Source organism: Mustela lutreola, chromosome 6 (genome assembly GCF_030435805.1).
Source record: "Mustela lutreola isolate mMusLut2 chromosome 6, mMusLut2.pri, whole genome shotgun sequence".
Lineage (NCBI taxonomy): Eukaryota > Metazoa > Chordata > Mammalia > Carnivora > Mustelidae > Mustela > Mustela lutreola.
This window is the reverse complement of record NC_081295.1, coordinates 45,543,980-45,564,353: the sequence shown is the minus strand read 5'-3', so window position 1 is coordinate 45,564,353 and position 20,374 is coordinate 45,543,980. Positions and strand designations below refer to the sequence as shown.

At 37.4% G+C, this 20,374-nt stretch overlaps 1 protein-coding gene across 3 annotated transcripts in view; it reads right to left on the bottom strand.

The window, feature by feature from the left end:
* Positions 1–20,374, bottom strand: part of CEP162 (centrosomal protein 162) — a 101,087-nt gene that overhangs the window by 29,413 nt on the left and 51,300 nt on the right. For 2 of the 3 annotated variants that reach the window (XM_059177158.1, XM_059177159.1), the window contains exons 14-21: positions 16,840–16,973; positions 16,350–16,577; positions 15,689–15,829; positions 13,562–13,674; positions 11,533–11,638; positions 4,137–4,263; positions 2,799–2,962; positions 1,931–2,035 (exon numbers count right to left, since the gene is read on the bottom strand). In XM_059177158.1, coding sequence (XP_059033141.1) covers positions 1,931–2,035; positions 2,799–2,962; positions 4,137–4,263; positions 11,533–11,638; positions 13,562–13,674; positions 15,689–15,829; positions 16,350–16,577; positions 16,840–16,973 — 1,118 coding nt within the window. The remainder of the gene's footprint in view (positions 1–1,930; positions 2,036–2,798; positions 2,963–4,136; positions 4,264–11,532; positions 11,639–13,561; positions 13,675–15,688; positions 15,830–16,349; positions 16,578–16,839; positions 16,974–20,374) is intronic. The other variant, XM_059177160.1, reaches the window with a different exon arrangement.

Sequence of the window (20,374 nt, the reverse complement as noted above, 5' to 3'; positions counted from 1 at the left end):
CCCCTTCAAGACCCTCATGTTGTTTCTCAGAGCCCATAGTTTAATTTTGCTTTTTAATATTATTCTCTGGTAACTAATACCAGTGTGGCTCTCATACAAAGTAAACGCTTTTTAAAAATTCTCACTAAATTAAGCTATGGAATATCCCACTAAATAAAAGCATGAGTAAAAAACTACACATAATCTGAAATTTTCATTATTGCATGCCCCATTTTTAGTTATGTACTATTTATAAAAGGAGATTATTAATTATTATTAATTATGCTGTAATTGATCTATTTCAGGATATGGCTCCAAAATGATTCTGAATATACTGTGATATACCTTGACTTTAAATATATGTTAAGGTTTAAAATCATTAGGATAGAAATGTTCATGGGAACAGAATAAAATCTGAAATGTATATGCAGCAAACTATACAAAATACTATAAATGAGCAATATTTTAGAAAGATAAAGTTTAAAATGATAAACCAATGAACTTTTAATGAAACCATTAATAAAAGAGAAAGGTAACTTGGAAAGTGCTATATTCCTAGTTAATATGGATCATTTCAATTCTTAATTTTGCTCTTAAGCATGTTTCAGTTTTTCACTCTCACACATTTAGTTCTACATTATTTCTCTTAAATTCATCAGGTAGAGAAGAAGTTTCTTTGGTCTTCTCTCTCACAATTCTGGATGGCTTCATCTACATTAGCTAATTTAAATCTTGAGCACTGAAAAATAGCCAAGCAATCCTAGATTACAGTTATTTCAGAATATTTGTAGCTCTATTCCTTTCTTGCCTACTGAGCCCAACTACCAAATCATACCTTTTTTTTTTTAAGATTTTATTTATTTATTTGACAGAGATCACAAGTAGGCAGAGAGGCAGGCAGAGAGAAAGAGGAGGAAGCAGGCTCCCTGTTGAGCAGAGAGCCCGATGTGGGGCTCGATCCCAGGACCCCGGGATTATGACCTGAGCCGAAGGCAGAGGCTTTAACCCACTGAGCCACCCAGGCACCCCAAAATCATACCTTTTAATATAAGAACAGGTCCTGTAAAAGTAACAAAGTTAATTTTTTGCTTAGTTTTCCTTCTCTCATAAAACTGGGAAAATACTCAGCCCGGTGATGACCTCACAGTTTTGTGTTTGTGATGGAATAATAGCCATACATTTAAGGATCATGACTTGACTACAGATTCAGGCTCCCTTATGAACAGGGTTGGAAATTCTTATTTTGTTTTGATAGTGCGTTATGAAGTATAATGTAAAACATTACGGAGTTTTAAAAACAGAAGGAGAAAGTTAATATTCCACCCCACAAAACAACTACTTCAATGAAAAAACAACTTTATCCTAATAAGTATCATTGTATGATTTTTTGAAAAGGTCTCCCAGCTACAGACACCATGAAATGAGTATTTCGAAGCCTGACAGTAAGCAAGAACTCAAAATTAAGGCCAGCTTTTTGGAAGGCAAATATTCTGTTTCCAGGGTGTTTCGCAACACTTCCCAAGCTTTTCTTACATGTTTCCAACTCAAGGATCTCCTTTCCTATAATCCTTTCTCATCAAACTTTCATCAGGAGAAGGAATCCTAACTCCATACCCAGAGTTTTAAAATGCTGCTTGTTTCCAGATGTCTAATAGAGCTAGAATGCACAGTAATATTTCATCCGCAGGTTACCTGCAATGAGGCACAACAGCCTACACATTCTTTAGGCAGAGAGCCACAGACTACATAAAATGATTTTGTTTACTACTTTTATTTCTGTCACTTTAAATATTGCATATCAAGAATTTAAAGGGCAGTTCTATATTAAAATAAATGAATAAAACCAACAATTTTCAGGTCAATTATATTTTGTAGGAACTACTGAAATAAGAGAAAACAAAAATGCACTGTATATAAAATGCCTTAATGAAAATTTACCCTGAACACATACTTGTCGCTCTAGATCCTGAATTTTTTTGGCATCAGCTGCTTTCTCTTTTAAACGTATCTTCTGTGAAATAGATGGATTTCCAGACTCAGCTTTCAGTTTCTCAACCTATCAATAAGTAAAGAAAATGTTTAGGAGCATATTTAAAACACACCAGAGAAACCCCAGGAGAGATGCATAATGTATTCATTCACTTTTTTATTAATTCCCAGATAGGGTGCTGTGCTGGAGATTTGGAGGGCAAACAAGATAAGCCTGTTTTTACAGTGCTTGTACTCTGGTGGAGGAGACATATGATAACCTAATAAAGTATATCAATGAGTAAATAAAATAACCCCAGAGAGTGACAAGTGCTAGGAAGAAAATAAAACAGAGTGACAGAATGGGAAGAAAGGTCTGAAGGGGCAGGACTGGTAGCTCCATTAGATGAGCAGATCAGACAGAAAAGGTCTTTCTGGGGAGCAGAAACTGGAGCTGGGACTTGAATGAGAAGTGAGACATGGAAGAAACTAGGCCAAAGTAATCTAGACCAAGGCAACCCATGGAACAAGCATGGCATGTTCAAGGAATCAGAGGAAGGTTTGGTGTGGCTGCAGGAGAATGACTCGTGGAGTATGATACACAGAGATAAGGCTCAAGCAGCAGGCAGGGTTCAGACAATATGCAGACATGACAGGTTATGGTAGGGAGCTTAGATTTATTCTCAGTCTAATCTATAACAGCCTACACATCTAAGAGCAAACCCAAACCCAAACCAGCTATTTGCATCAGCAGTGTTTATGGTACTGACTCAATTGTACTTACAAGGCTAAGAAGAACTAATGCTGAATAGGGTTCATCACAGAAATACTTTCTAAAATGATCTTACTACCTCAAGTTTGAGTTTCTCAATTTCTTCATTTGCTTCTTTAAGCCGAACTGCATCTTTATCCAGAAGCTCCTGATTTTCAGCATACCACTGTAATCTTTTTTGTAGACGACTGATTTCTTGCTTATGTGTTTCTTCTAAGATTTTTATTTCATATAATTTTTCACCTATAAGATAAAGGAACTCCTGGACTTGATTGTAATTTTCCAAAATATGGAAATAAACTAAATTACATGAAAACCAATGCCTATCTAATGAAAGCATTATGAAAAAACAAGAAAAAAAATTATCTTTGCAATGTAATATCCAGTTTAATCTATTAGTAAAGAAAGATAAAGATTGTTTTTATAGTCCAAATCCTCGAATTCATAGTAAAATTGGCTGTGTATAAATTATCATTTTCCCATTTTCATTATAAAAGCAAAGTTGTTTCTGTGAGACAATAAATATTAGATCCAAGAGATAATAAACATGAAGAAGTCCTATAATTATATTAAAAAACTGCAATGAGAAATATTAAAGAGTGCTTAGCATGATTTCATTTAATACAGCAAACATATGATGGGCACTATTATAATTCTATTTTACAGAAATAGTAAAGCAAATGCAGGTAAGAGGATTTTACTGTACATATCTTATGCCGAAGATCATAATATCACAAGAGAACGACCCTCACTCACAAGGGCTCCTCTGATCCACTTTCTAGCCCTGGGTTCTGTCTTCCTAAACTCTACTCCATAGGTGCACACAAGAGCATGCTTAAGAAACACATCCCAGCAACCTCCCTCCACCCCTTCACTTCTGCCTCTTTCAATCTGTCAGACCCAGCTCAAATGCCACTCTTCCCTAAAACCCCTATGTAGTACCACAGTACCACATTTCATGTTTATTTGTAATTTTTTAAAATATTAAACTTTTCTGCATTATCTTTGTCTTCCTGGTGGGGAATGTCACAATTATCTTGTTTTCTATAAACACAGTGCAGTTATTTTTCATCTGGCAAATACTTGAGAGCCTAGGTTTCAGACTCAGGGATAAAAAGGCAGACTGTGTCCTCAGGAAGGTCACAGTCTAGCTAGGGTGACAAATATGAACATGAATAAACATAAGATGCCACAAATTCAAAATAATCCTTGATTCTTTTTCCTGATCCTGCAATTATTCCTGCTAAAGCCAATCAAATATGCATGCCTATTAATAACTAGTTTTTTAAAAAATTTTCTAAAATTACAATATACTTTAAGGAATATGATTCTGATTCCGTAAGTAATAACAGCAACTATTACTTAAATTCAAGAACACTTACGAGTATAAAGGTAAACTTTCAGCTCAGCATTTTACCTGTTGCATAAGCAATCTGATCTTTGGCTTGGTCTCTCTCTTTCTTCATTCTTTCCAAGTCTACTTCAAGAGCTTGTTTGTCTTGCTTCAGTCTTTTGATGTCTTCCAATAAACTGTTTTTTTCTTTCTTGATGGTCACAGAAATAAAAAAGCAAAGTATTTCTGGCCCCCCAAAATTGTGGTATAGGCTCTCTTTTACCCCGTCCATCCTTAATTCTACATATGTATTTTTATAAATACATGTTTTTTTTTTTTTATAAATACATAATTATTTTTCCTAAATTTAGTTCTGGTGTCATCACTTTCTTCCACCCCACCAAATTACAGTAACTCCCCATAGCCTACTAGATCAATTCCAATCATCTAACTCAATACAGCCTAAAGACCTTTCAATGAACTGTTCTCACTTCTGGATTACTGCAATAACGTCCTAACCGGTGTGCCTCTTCCACTTTCAGCAGCTAGTCTATTCTCACACTAGCCAAAGAAATTTTAATTAAAAAAATACTTTAGTCTAACTGACATACAATAAATATCCTGTTAGTTTCAGGTGCACATCATAGTGACTTGATACTCATATATATTATGAAATGATCCCCATGGTAAATCTAGTTATGATCTGTCATCACACAAAGTTATTACGTTATTGACTAGATTCCCTATGCTGTCTATCACGACCCTATGTCTTATTTTATAAGTGGTAATTTCTCCAACCCCCATCTCCTCTGGCATCCCCCGCTTCTGGTAACCAACAGTGTTGCTGCATCTACCAGTCTGTTTTGTTTGCTCATTTATTTCACATATAAGTGAAATCATATGGTATTTGTTCTCCTCTGACTTATCACTTAGCATGATATCTTCTAGATCCATCAATGTTGTCACAAATAGCAAGATCTCATCCTTTTTTATGGCTGAGTAATATTTGGTGTTCATCTATCAGTGGATGTTTATGTTGCTTCCATATCTTGACCAGTATAGATGATGCTGCAAGGAACACGGGCTACACAAATCTCTTCGGACTGGTGTTCCCGTTTTCTTTGGATTAATACCCAGAAGTGGAATTGCTGGATCACAGTAGTTCTATTTTTGATATTTTTATATTCTATTTTTGATATTTTTATATTCTTTGGATTAATACCCAGAAGTGGAATTGCTGGATCACAGTAGTTCTATTTTTGATATTTTTATATTCTATTATATTCTATTTTTGATATTTTATATTCCCACCAACAGTGTATGAGGGTTCCCTTTTCTCCACAACCTCACCAACACTTGTTATTTTTTGTCTTTTTGACCATATATGTGACAGATATGAGGTGATCTCATTGTGACTTTGACTTGTATTTCCCTGATGATTAGAGATATTGAGCATACTTTCATGTGTCTGTTGGCCATGTGTCTGTCTTCTTTGGGAAAATGTCTACTCATGTCCTCTGGCTATTTTTTAATCATGTTATTTGTGTTTTTGACATTAAGATATATAAATTCTTCACATATTCTAGATATTAATTCCTTAACAGATAAATCATTTACAAATATCTTCTCCAACTCTACAGACTGCCTTTTACCTTGTTAATGGCTTCCTTCACTTGTGCAAAAGCTTTTCAGTTTAATATTATCCCATTTGTTCATTTAAGATTTTGTTGCCTTTGCCTGAGGAGACTGGTCTGGGGATGGGGGGGAATGCTAAGAGCGATGTGCAAGAGCTTACTGCCTATGGTTTCCTCTGGGAGTTTTATGGTTTCAGGTATCATATTCAAATCTTTAATCCATTTTGGATTTTTTTTTTTTTTTTTTTTGAGAGAGAGCATGTGCTCATGTATGTGAGCGGGGGAAGGGCAGAGGGAGACAGAGAATCCCAAGCAGGCTCCATGCCCAGTGTGAAGCCTGACTTGAGGCTTGATCTCACGACTCTGAGATCATGACCTGATCCAAGATCAAGGAATAGATGTTTAATTGACTGAGCCACCCAGGTGCCCCTTGAATTTATTTTCATATATGGTATAAGATAGTATCCCAGCTTCCCTCTTTGTTATGTATCTGTTCAATTTTCCTAACATTATGTATTGAACAGACTTTTTCCCCATTGTATATTCTTGCCTTTGTCACAGATCAATTGACCATGTGTGTCAACTGTGGGTTTTTTTTTTTTTGTTTTTTTTTTCCACAAGCTCTCTATTTAAAGAATTGTTTTAAAGAGGTGGTGAGTTTTGTTCCTCTGTCTGAAATTCTCTGGTGGCTCCCATCCCTCTCAGGGTAAATCCAAAGTCCTCACCATGAGCTTCAGTGCCCTGTAGCCCAGCCCTGCTCCTGCCTCTGACCATATCTACCCTAAATCCTCCTCTTCCAACTTCATTCCAGCAAGAGAGACTTCTAGCTGCTCTTTGAACAGAACTAGCACATTCCCACCGCAAGGTGTTGGCATACTGTTCCTCTGCCTTCAATGCTCTGCCCCTAGATAGCCACATGGCTCACTTTTTTACTTCATCCAATGAAACCCCAGGAAGATCTTTCCTGATCCTCTTTATAAAATAACCATCCTCATGCTGACTTTCAGGTATGATGCTTTATTTTCTTGTCATAACACTCATCACCACCTGACATATATTTACTGAAAAACAGATTTTATTAATCTTTGTATGAAAATTGCATAAAAATACTTAGCACATTGAAAGCTGAATGAATGCTCAATATGCCCTACTTCATTGCCCCCAGTTCCTCCACTCAACAAAATCATGCTTATCCTTCAAAGCCTAGTTCAAAGGAAGCTATTCCTATCAGCCCCTCCTCTGTGTTCTCCAAAACTTTCACTGCATCTCTAGCACAGTGGTCATTACTTTCTGCGTCATAGGACATTGATTTGTGTACATGCTTCTTCTCTTTAACAGGCTGAGAACTCTATGGGGACCAAGACTGATTTATTACTAATACCTGTATACTTCATGGCACTAAGCACACAGCTGGTACTCAATAAATGTTCACTGAACCAAACTCTTAATTGCTGAAGAAACTCTTGGACTCATAGCAGGACACGCAGCATAGTTAAGTTTCAAAACAAAATTCTTACACAATAAAATTCTTCCAAATTCTGTTATTACTCTACCTTCTAATCCCAAATCCAGTCTTATGGAGAAAGTAAATTCACTCATAAAAGCACTTGTTATAACCGTGGTTTCTAGCTGAATCACAGATTGGACAGCATCATTTAACTGTTTAGTCTCCTGTGACTTTCTGTAGATGTCTTTTTAGGAGAGCAGTGAGTTTCACGTTTTTTTTTTTTTTTTTAAAGATTTTATTTATTTGACAGACAGAGATCACAAGTAGGCAGAGAGGCAGGCAGCTAGAGAGTGAGAGAAGGAAGCAGGCTCCCTGCTGAGCAGAGAGCCCGATGTGGGACCAGATCCCAGGACCCTGAGATCATGACCTGAGCCGAAAGCAGCGGCTTAACCCACTGAGCTACCCAGGCGCCCGAGTTTCACGTTTTTGAATGCTCAGTCTCTTTCTACAACTACCTTCTGTTTATTTAATTCAATCAATTTAGAAGTGCTCTCTAGTAGAGTCTTCTTCACGGAATTACAGAGTTTTAGGATTCAAAAGAACTTTTAAACATCTTGAGTTCAGTCATGCAACTGACACTTAAATAAATGTTCATTCTATGCTTGCATCTTTCCAGGGAAGTATGACTTCCTACCTGAAGAAGGCCAGTAACGTTCCGGGTCAATCCTGTGGGCACAGGACTCCGGGCTGGCAAGTACTTGTACTCCCTTGTAAGTTACCATGCAGACTTTTGGAGAGGGCCTCTGCTCGCCTCGCTGGTATTTATTTCTGCAAATACTTACTTACCCACTTCTGCCTCAGAGATCTCTATTTCTAGAAAGTAACAGGGCCCTTCCTGGTGTAGGGGCTTATGCTTTTCTCCCGGCTGAAAGGCTTAATCTTTGCATAGTTGGCTGCTGCTTCCCTTCAGCTCTCGACTTCTGACATAACTTTCTCAGAGGGTCTCCTAGACCACACTGTAGACTGCTTACTGCCTTGCCCTCTGCCCCAGCCACCCTTATTTGCTATTTTTATATTCTTCGAAGCACCTCTTTCTATTTGTAATTATTTCCTTTATTTACTTATTCTCTTCCCTACTAGAATACATGATCCTAACCAGCAGGGTCTGTGTGTGTCTTGTATACTTATTGTATTTCAATAGCAGGATGAGTGCCAGGAATGTGGCAAGTACTTCATAAAGGCTGATGGAATGAGACTTGTGGTTAACATCATTCCTCTTCCCACCTTGGGATACTAAAAAGAGTGAGCTCACGACCTGTGCTTTTGCTGTGCTTCTATCTATGCTTTATAGAGAACCAACTTGTATTTTAATACTATACTAATAAGTATTAATTTTTAAGGTACAAATTAGATTGTAAACACATATAATCAGTATGAGCATTATTATACTATAGACTTCTCTCAGGATAAATTTTTGCTCTAAAATCAAACTGAGAACATCGAAGTAAATGAAAATAAAAAGTATATTTACATTATATCTTACAGTATTTGCAGAAATAAATACCTGAAGAATTTTTACTATTATCTTGACCTTTTTTTTTTTTTAATTTCTTTTTAGGTTTTTCCTGGCTTTGGTAGTGTCACCATTGGGGTCTGAGATGTAGATTTTTATCCTGAGCCTGGTCACTGGATTTCTTGAATTTGAGAAGTCATCTCTTTTACCATTTCTGGGAAATTCTCAGCCACTACCTTTTAAAAATATTTAAATATATCTTAGCATTTCATATATCTGATATTTTCCATTTTTAGTCTATTTATATTATAGTCTATCCAGTAATCCTATTGAGGTTCTGATGCTGCTGTTTATTATCATCCAGTACCTGCTCATGGTGGATGATTTCTCTGGGTTTTATAATTTTGTGTTGTGAGCATATATTGTCAGTGGGTTTTTATCTGTAGGAATACTGTGTGAGCTGGGTTAAGGGTGTATACTTACTTCTAACTAAGAGCTGTTTTTCATTTGTTTCTTCTAGATACACTAGAGGTTATCATTGACTCAAGACTACAGGGCATTATCTTTTTCAGTTTGGGGATGACCAACCCTCGCAGGTAGTGTAAACTCAAATACTAAAACACACATGAAAGCAGAAGGGATGACATTTGTATTGAACAATCAGGGAAGCGCTAGCAGAGGAGACCTTCTCTCCCTCCCATCTAGTGATCAAATTAAAACAAAAAATCTTCTTGACAAATCAGCCCCATGCGAAGGTGGGTAGATGTTTTCCTAGTCTGCTGCCATACTGAAGGATACGGCCTGTTGAACTCCCACGTGTCCTGTCTCCACTTTGTTATTAAAGCTCCAGCCTGCCCGTGGCTACTGAACTGCTGGCCTGGGAGCAGATGTTTACTGTTAGGTTTTTATTCTTTTTTTTTTTTTTAAAGATTTTATTTATTTATTTGAGAGAGAGACAGTGAGAGAGAGCATGAGCAAGGAGAAGGTCAGAGAGAGAAGCAGACTCCCCGTGGAGCTGGGAGCCCGATGAGGGACCCGATCCCAGGACTCCGGGATCATGACCTGAGCCAAAGGCAGTCGTCCAATCAACTGAACCACCCAGGCATCCCTACTGTTAGGTTTTTATCCCTCCCATATTTCTGGCCTCTGGAGAGTTCCCTTACTTTCTTGAAAGCTTTTATATTACGCATTTACAAGATGTTTATTCTATTTTATCCAGCATTTTCTGATGTTTTTAGTGGAAGTTTTAGTTTCCTATCTGTCAGAAAAATATTTCAAAACAGCACTTTTAAAAGGTCACTAATAACAATTTGAATAAAGCTAATGTTTGGGTTGAAACCACCGTCTTCTTTTTTAATTTTTTTCTTTTTAAAGATTTTATTTATTTATTTGACAGTGAGAGACACAGTGAGAGAGGGAACGCAAGCAGGGGGAACGGGAGAGGGAAAAGCAGGCTTCCCGCCGAGCACGGAGCCAGATGACGGGCCTGATCCCAGGAACCTGGGAACATGACCTGAGCCAAAGGCAGGTGCCCAAAAACTGAGCCACTGTGGTATTCCAAGCCTTCATAAAACACAGCGATATTAATTTCTCTTTTCACTTGCTATTTCTGAGGTCTACTGGCAAGGGAGTTAGGGGGAGTCCAACCATACATTCGTTCTTCTAACCTATATGCCTAACTACCTACCTAATCATGCTATACATGCATACGTGCACCTGAAGAGAGTTGCCAGAAGCTGCATTTTATATACCACAAAAGCCTACTAAACATGTTATTAAACTGGGGTATGTTTAGACTTCCATGTAACAAAACTTTATATAATTTCTTGTTAAAAAGTGGTATGTAATTGGTATTTTTCTAATTCATGCAGTCATTCAAATAGGTTAGAAGGGCTTTTTAGTCTCGTGCCAAGGTTCTTCATGGGAAGAAGTGGGGAGAATTAACTACGCTTCCACAGGGGACAAGTCTGGAAATGCAGCAGTGCTTTTGATTCTTATAATCACTGGTGAGTGCTATGAACATGTGTTTCCTGGGGACAGCGAAGACAAAAACTGCAATACATGGAACAGTTCTGCTTCAAATAGAATTAACCTGCCCAAAATTCCAAAACTTTTCCCACTGGTAAATACCACTTTAGAAAATTCTAAGCCATATCCTTTATAATACGATTCAATAAAAATAAAGAAAAAAGTTATGGAGCAGCTACTGTATCTCCTATCAGTGTTAGGTACACGGGATAAAATATTTGTAGACACAGTCTGCCTTCCAGAAGTGCAGAGTAAAAAGCCAACTAACGTTTTAAGGTGAACAATCACCTTCAAAGTATTTTCCTATTTTAGCTTATATTTCCAATAAGGAATTTCTTTATATAAGTTATATGCCCTAAGTAAGGTTATGCCTCCAATATGGCTCCATGTGATGATCACTAGATGAGAGGCTGGATTATAAAGAGGATGCCACTGAAAACCAGTATTATGTCATTGTCTCTACTAAGGTCATGTGTATATTAAATGGTAATTTTATTTCTTTATTTAAAAAAAAATTTTTTTTAAGATTTTACTTATTTAAGAGGGGGAGAGAGAGAGCACGCATGTGTGCATGAGTTGGGGAGGGGCATAAAGAGAGAAAGAAGCAGACTTCCCATGGAGCAGGGAGCCCAATATAGGGCTCGATCCCAGGACCCCGGGATGAAGACCCAAGACAAAGGCAGACACCTAATGGACTGAGCCACTTAGGCACCCCTAAATGCTAATTTTAGATATACCTTCATTTTTTAATGGTATGAAATTTGTAACAGATTTTATCTATTCATAAATTACAAAAAAGGATTTTTTTTTCACATGTAGAAATTTCAATAAATTATTTACTATCGTTATGCAACTTACCTGTGTCGCCCGTAGTTCTGCTAACAGATCTGTAAAATTCTGGGTTTTGGTGGGTTCTGAATCTTCAGCTACTTGAGACAGGAACCGACTTCTGTGCATCTGTTCTCTGATTTATTTTGAAATTAGAAAGATTTTTTTTTAAACAAAGTACTTGTTTCAATGCAAAATATATAATTCTTAAAATTAAAAAAATCTAATGGACATTGCAACTATTTGAGCCACTTAAGAGAAAAAGGTTATTTACTTTAAAGATTAAAATACTAAAAGAAGTACACTCTAAGGGAGATGTTTTTTCAATTTAAAGGAATCGAAACCTAACATCTTCCTTTATTTATAATATAAAGATACTTTTTAATTCTTGGAGGAAAAAATTCCCAATGTCCCAGAAAGATGTGCTGCATTCTTCCTGTGGTATTACCTCATCCCTGCCTCATCATTCTAGATTCCTTTAGAAGAAACACAAATCACAAATGACAAACAAAACCAAACACAGTCTATTATTTGAAGTCAGAAACAATTTTTCTGGTTTTCCAGAAATATTATATAAGGAGTTTAGGAATACATTTAAAATAATCTAATCCTAACGTAAAGAAACCATCTATTTCATCATGAAAGTGCCTTTAAAGGTGCAGTTTGGAATCCAGGAATAGATCTTTTCTTTTAAACCAACATAATATGTGATATTTCAGAATACTTTGTGGCTTGAAAAGAAATCAGATATAAATGCTTTCATGCATCAGTACTGTGCAGATTATCACAACTGACTTGGGGTCATAGAGTCAAGGCCAAAGAAGCTTCTTCTAATAGCAGTCCTATCTAAGTGATTAGGTGTCTATGTGAAGGGACAGAAAACTGGTGAGCCATTTCCTAAAAGAAGATAGTACCCCAACTTGCCCATGTTTATGAGTTCAGCTTTTTCACTTAAAAAAATATGTTAAAGCTGGATGTAGTCATATCTAAACAATCTTACAGCCTGAACTCTGGTTCCTGAGTAGGTCCTGGTGCTCCCTGAGCCTGCCATGCTGAGTGCCCATTGATAACAACTCACAAGTTCTTCTCCGGAGAAATGCTCTCAGCCAAATAACAGCCTCTGCCCCCCTGGCCTAGAGGACATCCCTCACCCACCCCTTTCCCACGGCATACCTCAGCCAGTGACTGACTAGGTTGAGAGTATAAAAAGTTGCTCCCCTTGCCCCAAACGGGACCAACTCTGTGATGCAATCTGTTTTCCTCAGCTTTCTCGTTAAGAACAGAATAAATACAGCCAGTCTCTGGCTAAGACTTAGCTTCCTTCCCCTTATCCATTCTTGCTTCTCTTGTTCCCCTTCTCCTGAGAGTTATCCTCAGAATAACAAGAAATATTATTTAGAATAAGAAAAATAAGAAGAAATCACCTCCATAAGGATCCCTACCTCAGGCTCTACTTCTATGGAACCTGACCTACAACATTAAGTGAGAGTTGTAGGATACAAGTATTTTTAGTATTATTAACCACATAGTTTCTTAGGAAGTGCTTAAGCATCTCAGGCTTAATGACTCGTCAAGAGGAATACTGTGTATTCAATTTCCTAAAACTGATGTCAAACTCAAATATGAGTATGCTGAAAATACTAAAATATGTACTACTAGTCATCTAGTATTAAAAGAAAAATACACTGAATATTAAACCTATAAAGTTACAAACTATAAAGAAGTGTAAAACTTTTTTCAGTTCTAAGTAAAAATGTATTTTTTTTTTTTTTTTTTTTTTTTTTTTTTTTAAAGATTTTATTCATTTATTTGACAGAGAGAAATCACAAGTAGGCAGAGAGGCAGGCAGAGAGAGAGAGGAGGAAGCAGGCTCCCCGCTGAGCAGAGAGCCCGATGCGGGACTCGATCCCAGGACCCTGAGATCATGACCTGAGCCGAAGGCAGCGGCTTAACCCACTGAGCCACCCAGGCGCCCTAAAAATGTATTTTTAATGTAACAATAAAATGATTAGAAATAGTCTAAATATATTTTGATTTTACAAATTCAGAAAGGACTTACTTTAAGGAAGCTAACTCACTGAATAAATTCTGGTTTTCCTTGAACATTTGCTCCTCATTTTTCTTGTTTTGTTCTTGGAGATCTTTCACTTGATTATACAATCTTTCATTTTCCTTTTTGTAAACAGAAAATTGCATTTTAGTTAAAAGTCATTAGTACTTATATAGCATAAGTATATATGCTCAGAACAGATACATCCTTTACATATTTTTAAAGTCTTTTAAATTTATTCAGTTTTGAGTAAGCAAAACCTTTTTAAAACTCTTTATATCATCTCAGAAGAAAACCTGTTATCTGAAAACAATTCTTTCCAAATGCTTACTTGAAAAAAAAAAAAAAAGTTGCAAAAATTCCCAAAGCCATAGATCCTAATATCAGTACAAAGTGTTGTCTCTCACAGGAGCAAGGAGGCGAGTGGCTGCAGAAATAACCACAGCACAACTATGTGGACCAGGGGCAGAAGGGTCCACTGTGACTGTCTGCATCCTCTTTTTTCTGATTCTAACCCAGCTCCCTGCAATAAGGTGAACAGGACACAGGTAGCCACAATGGCTTGTTCCGTGCTTGTTTCTGGAACTTTCTATGAGCCGGGAGTTAGAGAACAGGTATTTCTGAAAGTGTAAGGACAAGGCAGAGCATAGACTAGAGCCAGTTCTACACCAGCCTTGGACTAAAGAGTGACTCAAACCAATCTGTGATTAGGTGCTGTGGCTTATTAACTTTTTTATAAAATTAAGAATCTGATGAAAACCAAGGACCTTTGAAATTTAATAAAAACTATGGACTGTCTCACCACATCTGGCCTACTGCTTGGTAAGATGGTCCGTGCTTAAATACCTGCAACGTAAGTTACACAGATATGCAAGTTTTGTGTTATACTTGGGGGAGAAGGTAGCTGGCACCCTTATGGGTCTGTGAAATACTCCTTAAAAATGTGTGCTCTCGGGGTGCCTGGGTGGCACAGCTGGTTAAGCAACCAACTCTTGGTTTTGGCTCAGGTAGTGATCTTGGGGATCATGGGATCAAGCCCCAGGCTGGGCTACACACTCAGGGAGGAATCTGCTTGGGATTCTCTCCCTCTTTCCTTCTGCTGCCCTCCCCACCCCCACCCCATGCTCTGGCTCTAACAAATAAGTAAGTCTTTAAAAAACAAAAAAATAAAAATAAAAATGGGTATTCTCTACAGCAGGATCACAATGGCAGGCAAAGGATCTGGGGCAGTGTGCCCAACAAAATCAGTATTTCATCTATAGGAAATCACTGATATTGCAAATCACTGATAAGACAATGCTTTCTCCGGTTAGCCTCAGATGATAATGCTTATTATTGACAGGCTTGATGCTTAAAAGTATGAGTAATGAGTTAGAAAGAGGTGAGGGGAAGTCAGGGAAAAAAAGGGAGGAAACTAAGGAGGAAGGGGAGGAAACTAAGATGAAGTTTTGTGCTGGGGATTACTAAACCCGTCCTGGCTGACAGGCTGGTCAGCATCACCAAGAATCTGTCACACATGGCAAATATCTGCCTTCTGTAGGACCCACAGATTTTTCTCATTTCATTCAAATTTTTTCACTGTCAGAACATTGGCAATTAATTTCAGATTTGTATTTCTGAATAAAATACCCAAACTAGTCAATATAATCTACTGAAAACAATTGCAGAAAACTAAAGAAAAATAGGGCAGTGTCTAAGGAATATGGCTATTAAAAATAGTAATAAGGGACATTTACTAATTGGTTACTGTGTGCCAGTAACTAAGAGGTTGGTTTGCACTTTCTTATATTTTATTTTTTTGCGCTACCTTATTTTAATTTCAATATCATACTGTTATTACCATCCCTACTCACAGATAAGGAAACTGGCTTAGAGAGGTGAAGTGATTTGCCCAAGGCTGCAAAGCAGTGGAGTGAGGACTAACACTGGATTCTCTGAATCCAGAACCCATTCTCTTAACTTAATTATATACCCACAGATAATGTTCAGACTAGTCAAATTATTACTTACTCATATTTGCCAGAATTCCTGTTACTGCTACATGAGCACAGAAATATCTTAATATACCTTATTTTTTTTTTTAATAATCAAAGGATCTCAAGAACAAATTCACAAAGTGATGAAAAATCACCATACCTGTTGATATCCTTGAAGAAGTGTCTCTTGTTCCTGTATTTCTTTTTGAATTTCCTTCAATTTTTCTTCAGTGACAGGATCAGTTGTTTCTCCAAAATGTAACCATCTTTGCTTTTTGTTTGTTTCTTCAAAGCTACTTAACTTTGAGAAAATACAGACATTTTATTTAGGAAAGGAGAGGATAAAGTGAGAAAGGAGGAAGAAAAATGGAAAACTCGATGTGCACAGATCTAAAACGGTCCTATAACTACAATGTTATTAACACCAACTAGCTAAATCATTACAGTGTGATGTTTTGTGCTAATGGTTCTGGTGATGAGAGTAACTGAGAAATGCTACACGGTGCCATTCTCTGAATCTAGGCCTTCTATAGCAGTTCTTTCTGAAACTGTCTTCTTTGAAGGTCATAGTGAACTAAGGGATTTGTTTTCAAAAAAGACTGCTAACAGAAGAAAATTATCAAAATGAGTCAATTTAAATTTTGATTTTTTCCCCAGTGGCTTTGATTTAGGCTCTGTTGTGAGGAGGCAGTCTTGGGATCCATGTTCATATTTTATATAGCAAATACATCAAGTCAAATAGCTCCAGGAACAAAGGATGACAATGCATTTGCAGTGAGTACAAGTTCTTTTTAATCAATAAAAGGAGAAGTATCTAGTACCTTGGCTTGAAGAATGTAATTGTCTTGGTTCAGTTTGAAGAGTTCCCTTTCCTGCTGTCTCTTTAGTTCTTCCATCTTATTTTCCAGCTCTCTCTCTTTTTCTGAGAATGTAACTTTAATTTGCTCAATTAGGGCTTGTGCACCCCTCCATTTTTCCTCTGCTTCCTGAACTCTTTTAAACATAATAAACTCGGTCTCCTTGTTCTCACCACGGTATCCTGAAGAATCCTTTAAAGGAGAAGCATTACTTCATTATAGTATATTTACATAGTATATTTACTAGATTTGAACACAGGTGGTTAGGGAAAAAAAAACCCACAATGAATAAAAATGACATAGTTAATGATGTCCTACCATATAAGGAAATCAGTAAATGTTTCAGTAAGATTAGATAGAACATCATGCTTGATGCAAAAATTTCACTATTATTTAGTTTTAATATAATAAAACAAAAAAATTAACGAATGTGATTTTGAAATTCAATACCTACATTCTGAAACTGAAGACAGTAATCCGTTTCTGTAGAATCTTCAGCCTTCTTAGGAGTAGCCAGGCAACTTTCAGTTTTGGAAGCTGCTTTACCCAAAGCTGCAGGCTTGATGACTTTTGTTCCAGAAAAGATTTCTAATTATTTTAAACAATGGACAGAAGCACCACAAATGCAAACAAAGTTGAATGTGTATTCAGCAATTATGTAACAGTAAGTACTAATACAATGAGAACACTAGGATAGAAGAGGATCTGGAAATTGGCTGAGGTCTAACACCGTTAACACAGCTGCTTCGCTGTGCTCAGAACTGCTGCCATAATCAACATTTCACTCAATTTGACAGAGAAAGCTAACTGACCCAAGATTCATGTCAAATGATAAATGGAGCAACAAAACAAAAAAACAAAAAAACAAAAAAAGTAAGGGGAATGTGGACAGGGATAATTTCAGGTTCAGTAATTTTAAATAAACTCTTCTTTAAAACAGTCACAGATGGGACGCCTGCGTGGCTCAGTCGGTTAAGCGCTGCCTTCAGCTCAGGTCAGGATGCCAGAGTTGTGGAATGGAGTCCCACATTGGGTTTGGGTTCCTTGCTCAGCGGGGAGCCTACTTCTCCCTCTCCCTTTGCCCCTTTGCTCATGTGCACGCACTCTCTCTCTCTCTCCCTCTCTCTCCGTCAAATAAATAAAACCTTAAAAAAAAAAAAAGTCATAGCAATAATAAGAATATCTAAGTGATGAATCAAAGAGAAGCTGATTAACTGTATGAGGCACTTTAGTTCAGATTAAGTGTGATTTCAGAGTACACTTTTCACAAATAATGTGTTTCAAGATATGGTATCAGTGGAATAATATAAATTGCATGGAAACTTTCTAACAGCTAGTCTAAATTTGACTTAAAGAATAAAATTATAGGGCGCCTGGGTGGCTCAGTGGGTTAAGCATCTGCCTTTGGCTTAGATCATGATCTCAGGGTCCTGGGATCTAGGCCCACATCGGGCTCCAGCCCCACGTTGGGCTCCAGCCCCACATCAGGTTCCCTGCTCAGTGGGGGGTATGCTGCTCCCTCTGCCCCTCTCCCCAACTTGTGCTCTAGTGCTTCACTCTCTCTCAAATAAAATCTTAAAAAAAAAAGAAACTTATTAGTCCAAAAATAAGAACGTAATAGCCAAAGAAAATTAATTTAAAATAAAAAGAAAAATAACCACACAGCAGATACTGCTAGTTGCCAATCTCATCCTCTTCTCTATTAATAGAAACCTCCCTATTAATCTGCTCTGGGCGGCAATGTACCAGTTGAAAATACTCATCTCCCTGGACTCTAGGAAACTGGGGGTGGCCATAAGAACAAAACTCAGGCTAATAAGATGAAAGCAAAAGTTTTGTAGGCTTCCAGAAAAGTCACAACTTTCCCGAAGAAGAAGTTGAGAATTAACTGGCATGGACCTTTTACCTTTCCTCCTGACTGGGCCTGGAGGCTGAAATAGCCACCTTGTTATAATGAAGATAAAAGTGACAGATAAAGGATTTTGTAGCAGGACAGAAGGGATCTGGTTCCTTGCACAGTGGCACCAGCTCTCAACCGCCTATTCCTGTCTTCTTTCATTTTTTTCATTCATTCATTCATTCATTCATTCATTCATTTCCCTTCTTGTTGCATGAAAAAGAGAAACTCTTAAGTAAGCCCCAGCAGCTGGCTTCTTTTTCATCTTAGTCAGTGTTGATTCCAAGTGCATCCTCTAGACTTTCTATACACTAATCTCTATCTCCCAAAGTCTGCTTGTCCGAGAACACAACCTGTGAAAAGTAACAGCCATCCCTAAGGAATTAAAATTCTGAATAAAACTAAAACTGTGCTGGGGGAATTTTACAATAAAAAGGGAGAAAAAATCATATTTAATATTCTAATGAAAAAAAGGAACTCAGTATAGTCAAGGTTTATACTGTACTTTAACATAAATTTTACTGTTTTATTTTCATTTTGGTAGTCACAAATACTGTAAAGTTTTGAAACAGGAAAAAATACTCATAATAATATTGTTGCTTTCCTCTCTCAACCTCCAAATCATGCCCCTTGTTTCTTTTCCACCCTCTGTGACATTATTTCTGTCTTCATTCTTGGTAATTTCAATACACTCACAGGGATCCCTTCAACCCTTGGCTCTTAGGTTCTTATACTTAACCTCTCTACTTCAGCTACTTACTTCTATTGGTACAGGCCTTTTCTTTACTAGAAACACAGTCACTCCTCATCTCAGTCTTAGGCATTTACTCTCTATCAATCCTATCTCCTATCCTATCTCCCACTTCATGCCCTTTGGTATTTGGAGTCCATCAATCCTTTAACCCAATGGCACCTCATAGATGGTTGATCCTACCCGTTTCATACTGTATTACACCCCTTGATGTCCTTCCTTCCTTATTCAACTTGAAGTCCACATACACCATTAGCTCCCTTCTCAGTTCATTGCACTCATTTGACAAAAACAACTCTTCTTGGCAAATTCAATTATACAAGTATCCAACCCCTGCAATCATGTAGCAAAATGTGGACATTCACAAACACACACACACACACACACACACACACACACACACACACACAATTACATTGCCTGGTATCAATTTAACTCCATAATAACTAACTTCAAGAAGACTCTGCTGTGGGCAGTCTAGTCCTCCGGGATGGCTATTTCATACCTTCTCTTCTCTCCTCTAACACTTCTACTCCATCCTCAATGCCAGCTAATGATGTTATGTTTTATTTCTCAGAGAAGATGGAAGCAATCAGAAGAAATCATCCATATTCTTTCACCATTTCTACCCACCCATCAGTATCTGCACCAATGTCTTCCTCTCTCCCATCTGCTTGCCCAGATGAATTGTCCATGCCTCTGTCTAGAGCCAACCCTTTCAATGAACGCTGGATTCCATTGTAATTCCACATTGCTCTAGCAATTCTTCCCCTCTCACCATCATGAATCTACTGAAATCTTTCCAAAATGCGTTAACATACTATTAGGCATACTATTATTTCTACCATTAAAAAAAAGTAAACAAAAAGCTTTTCTTGACTCTACTTCTTATGCTGGCTACTATCCCCCTTTTTTTTTTTTTTTTTTTTTTTGCCTTTTACACTCTTTCCTCCTGGCCCATATTCAATTTTAACTCTCCCATTCCCTCCTATTCTATTTCAGTCCACCTTTTACAGCCCTATAACCATGGGAACTCTCCAGTTTACTGACGACCTCCTCCATGCTAAACTCAAAGGTCAGTTTCCAGTTTCCACTTTCCTTTCTCTCTCAGCAGCAACTGATAGATAAATTTTCCCTTCTTCACTTGGCTTTCAGGATCCCACATATTCAGGTTTCTTCCAATCTCACTCTCTTCTCTTTGCAGGTCACTCCTCTTCCCCCTGACTTCCTAAGGTTAGCATGCCCAGGAGTCAGGCCTCAGTTTGCTTTCCTTCTATAGCAATACTCACTCTCTTGAAAACTTCTGTCAGTCCCATGACTTAAAAACCATATATATAGTGT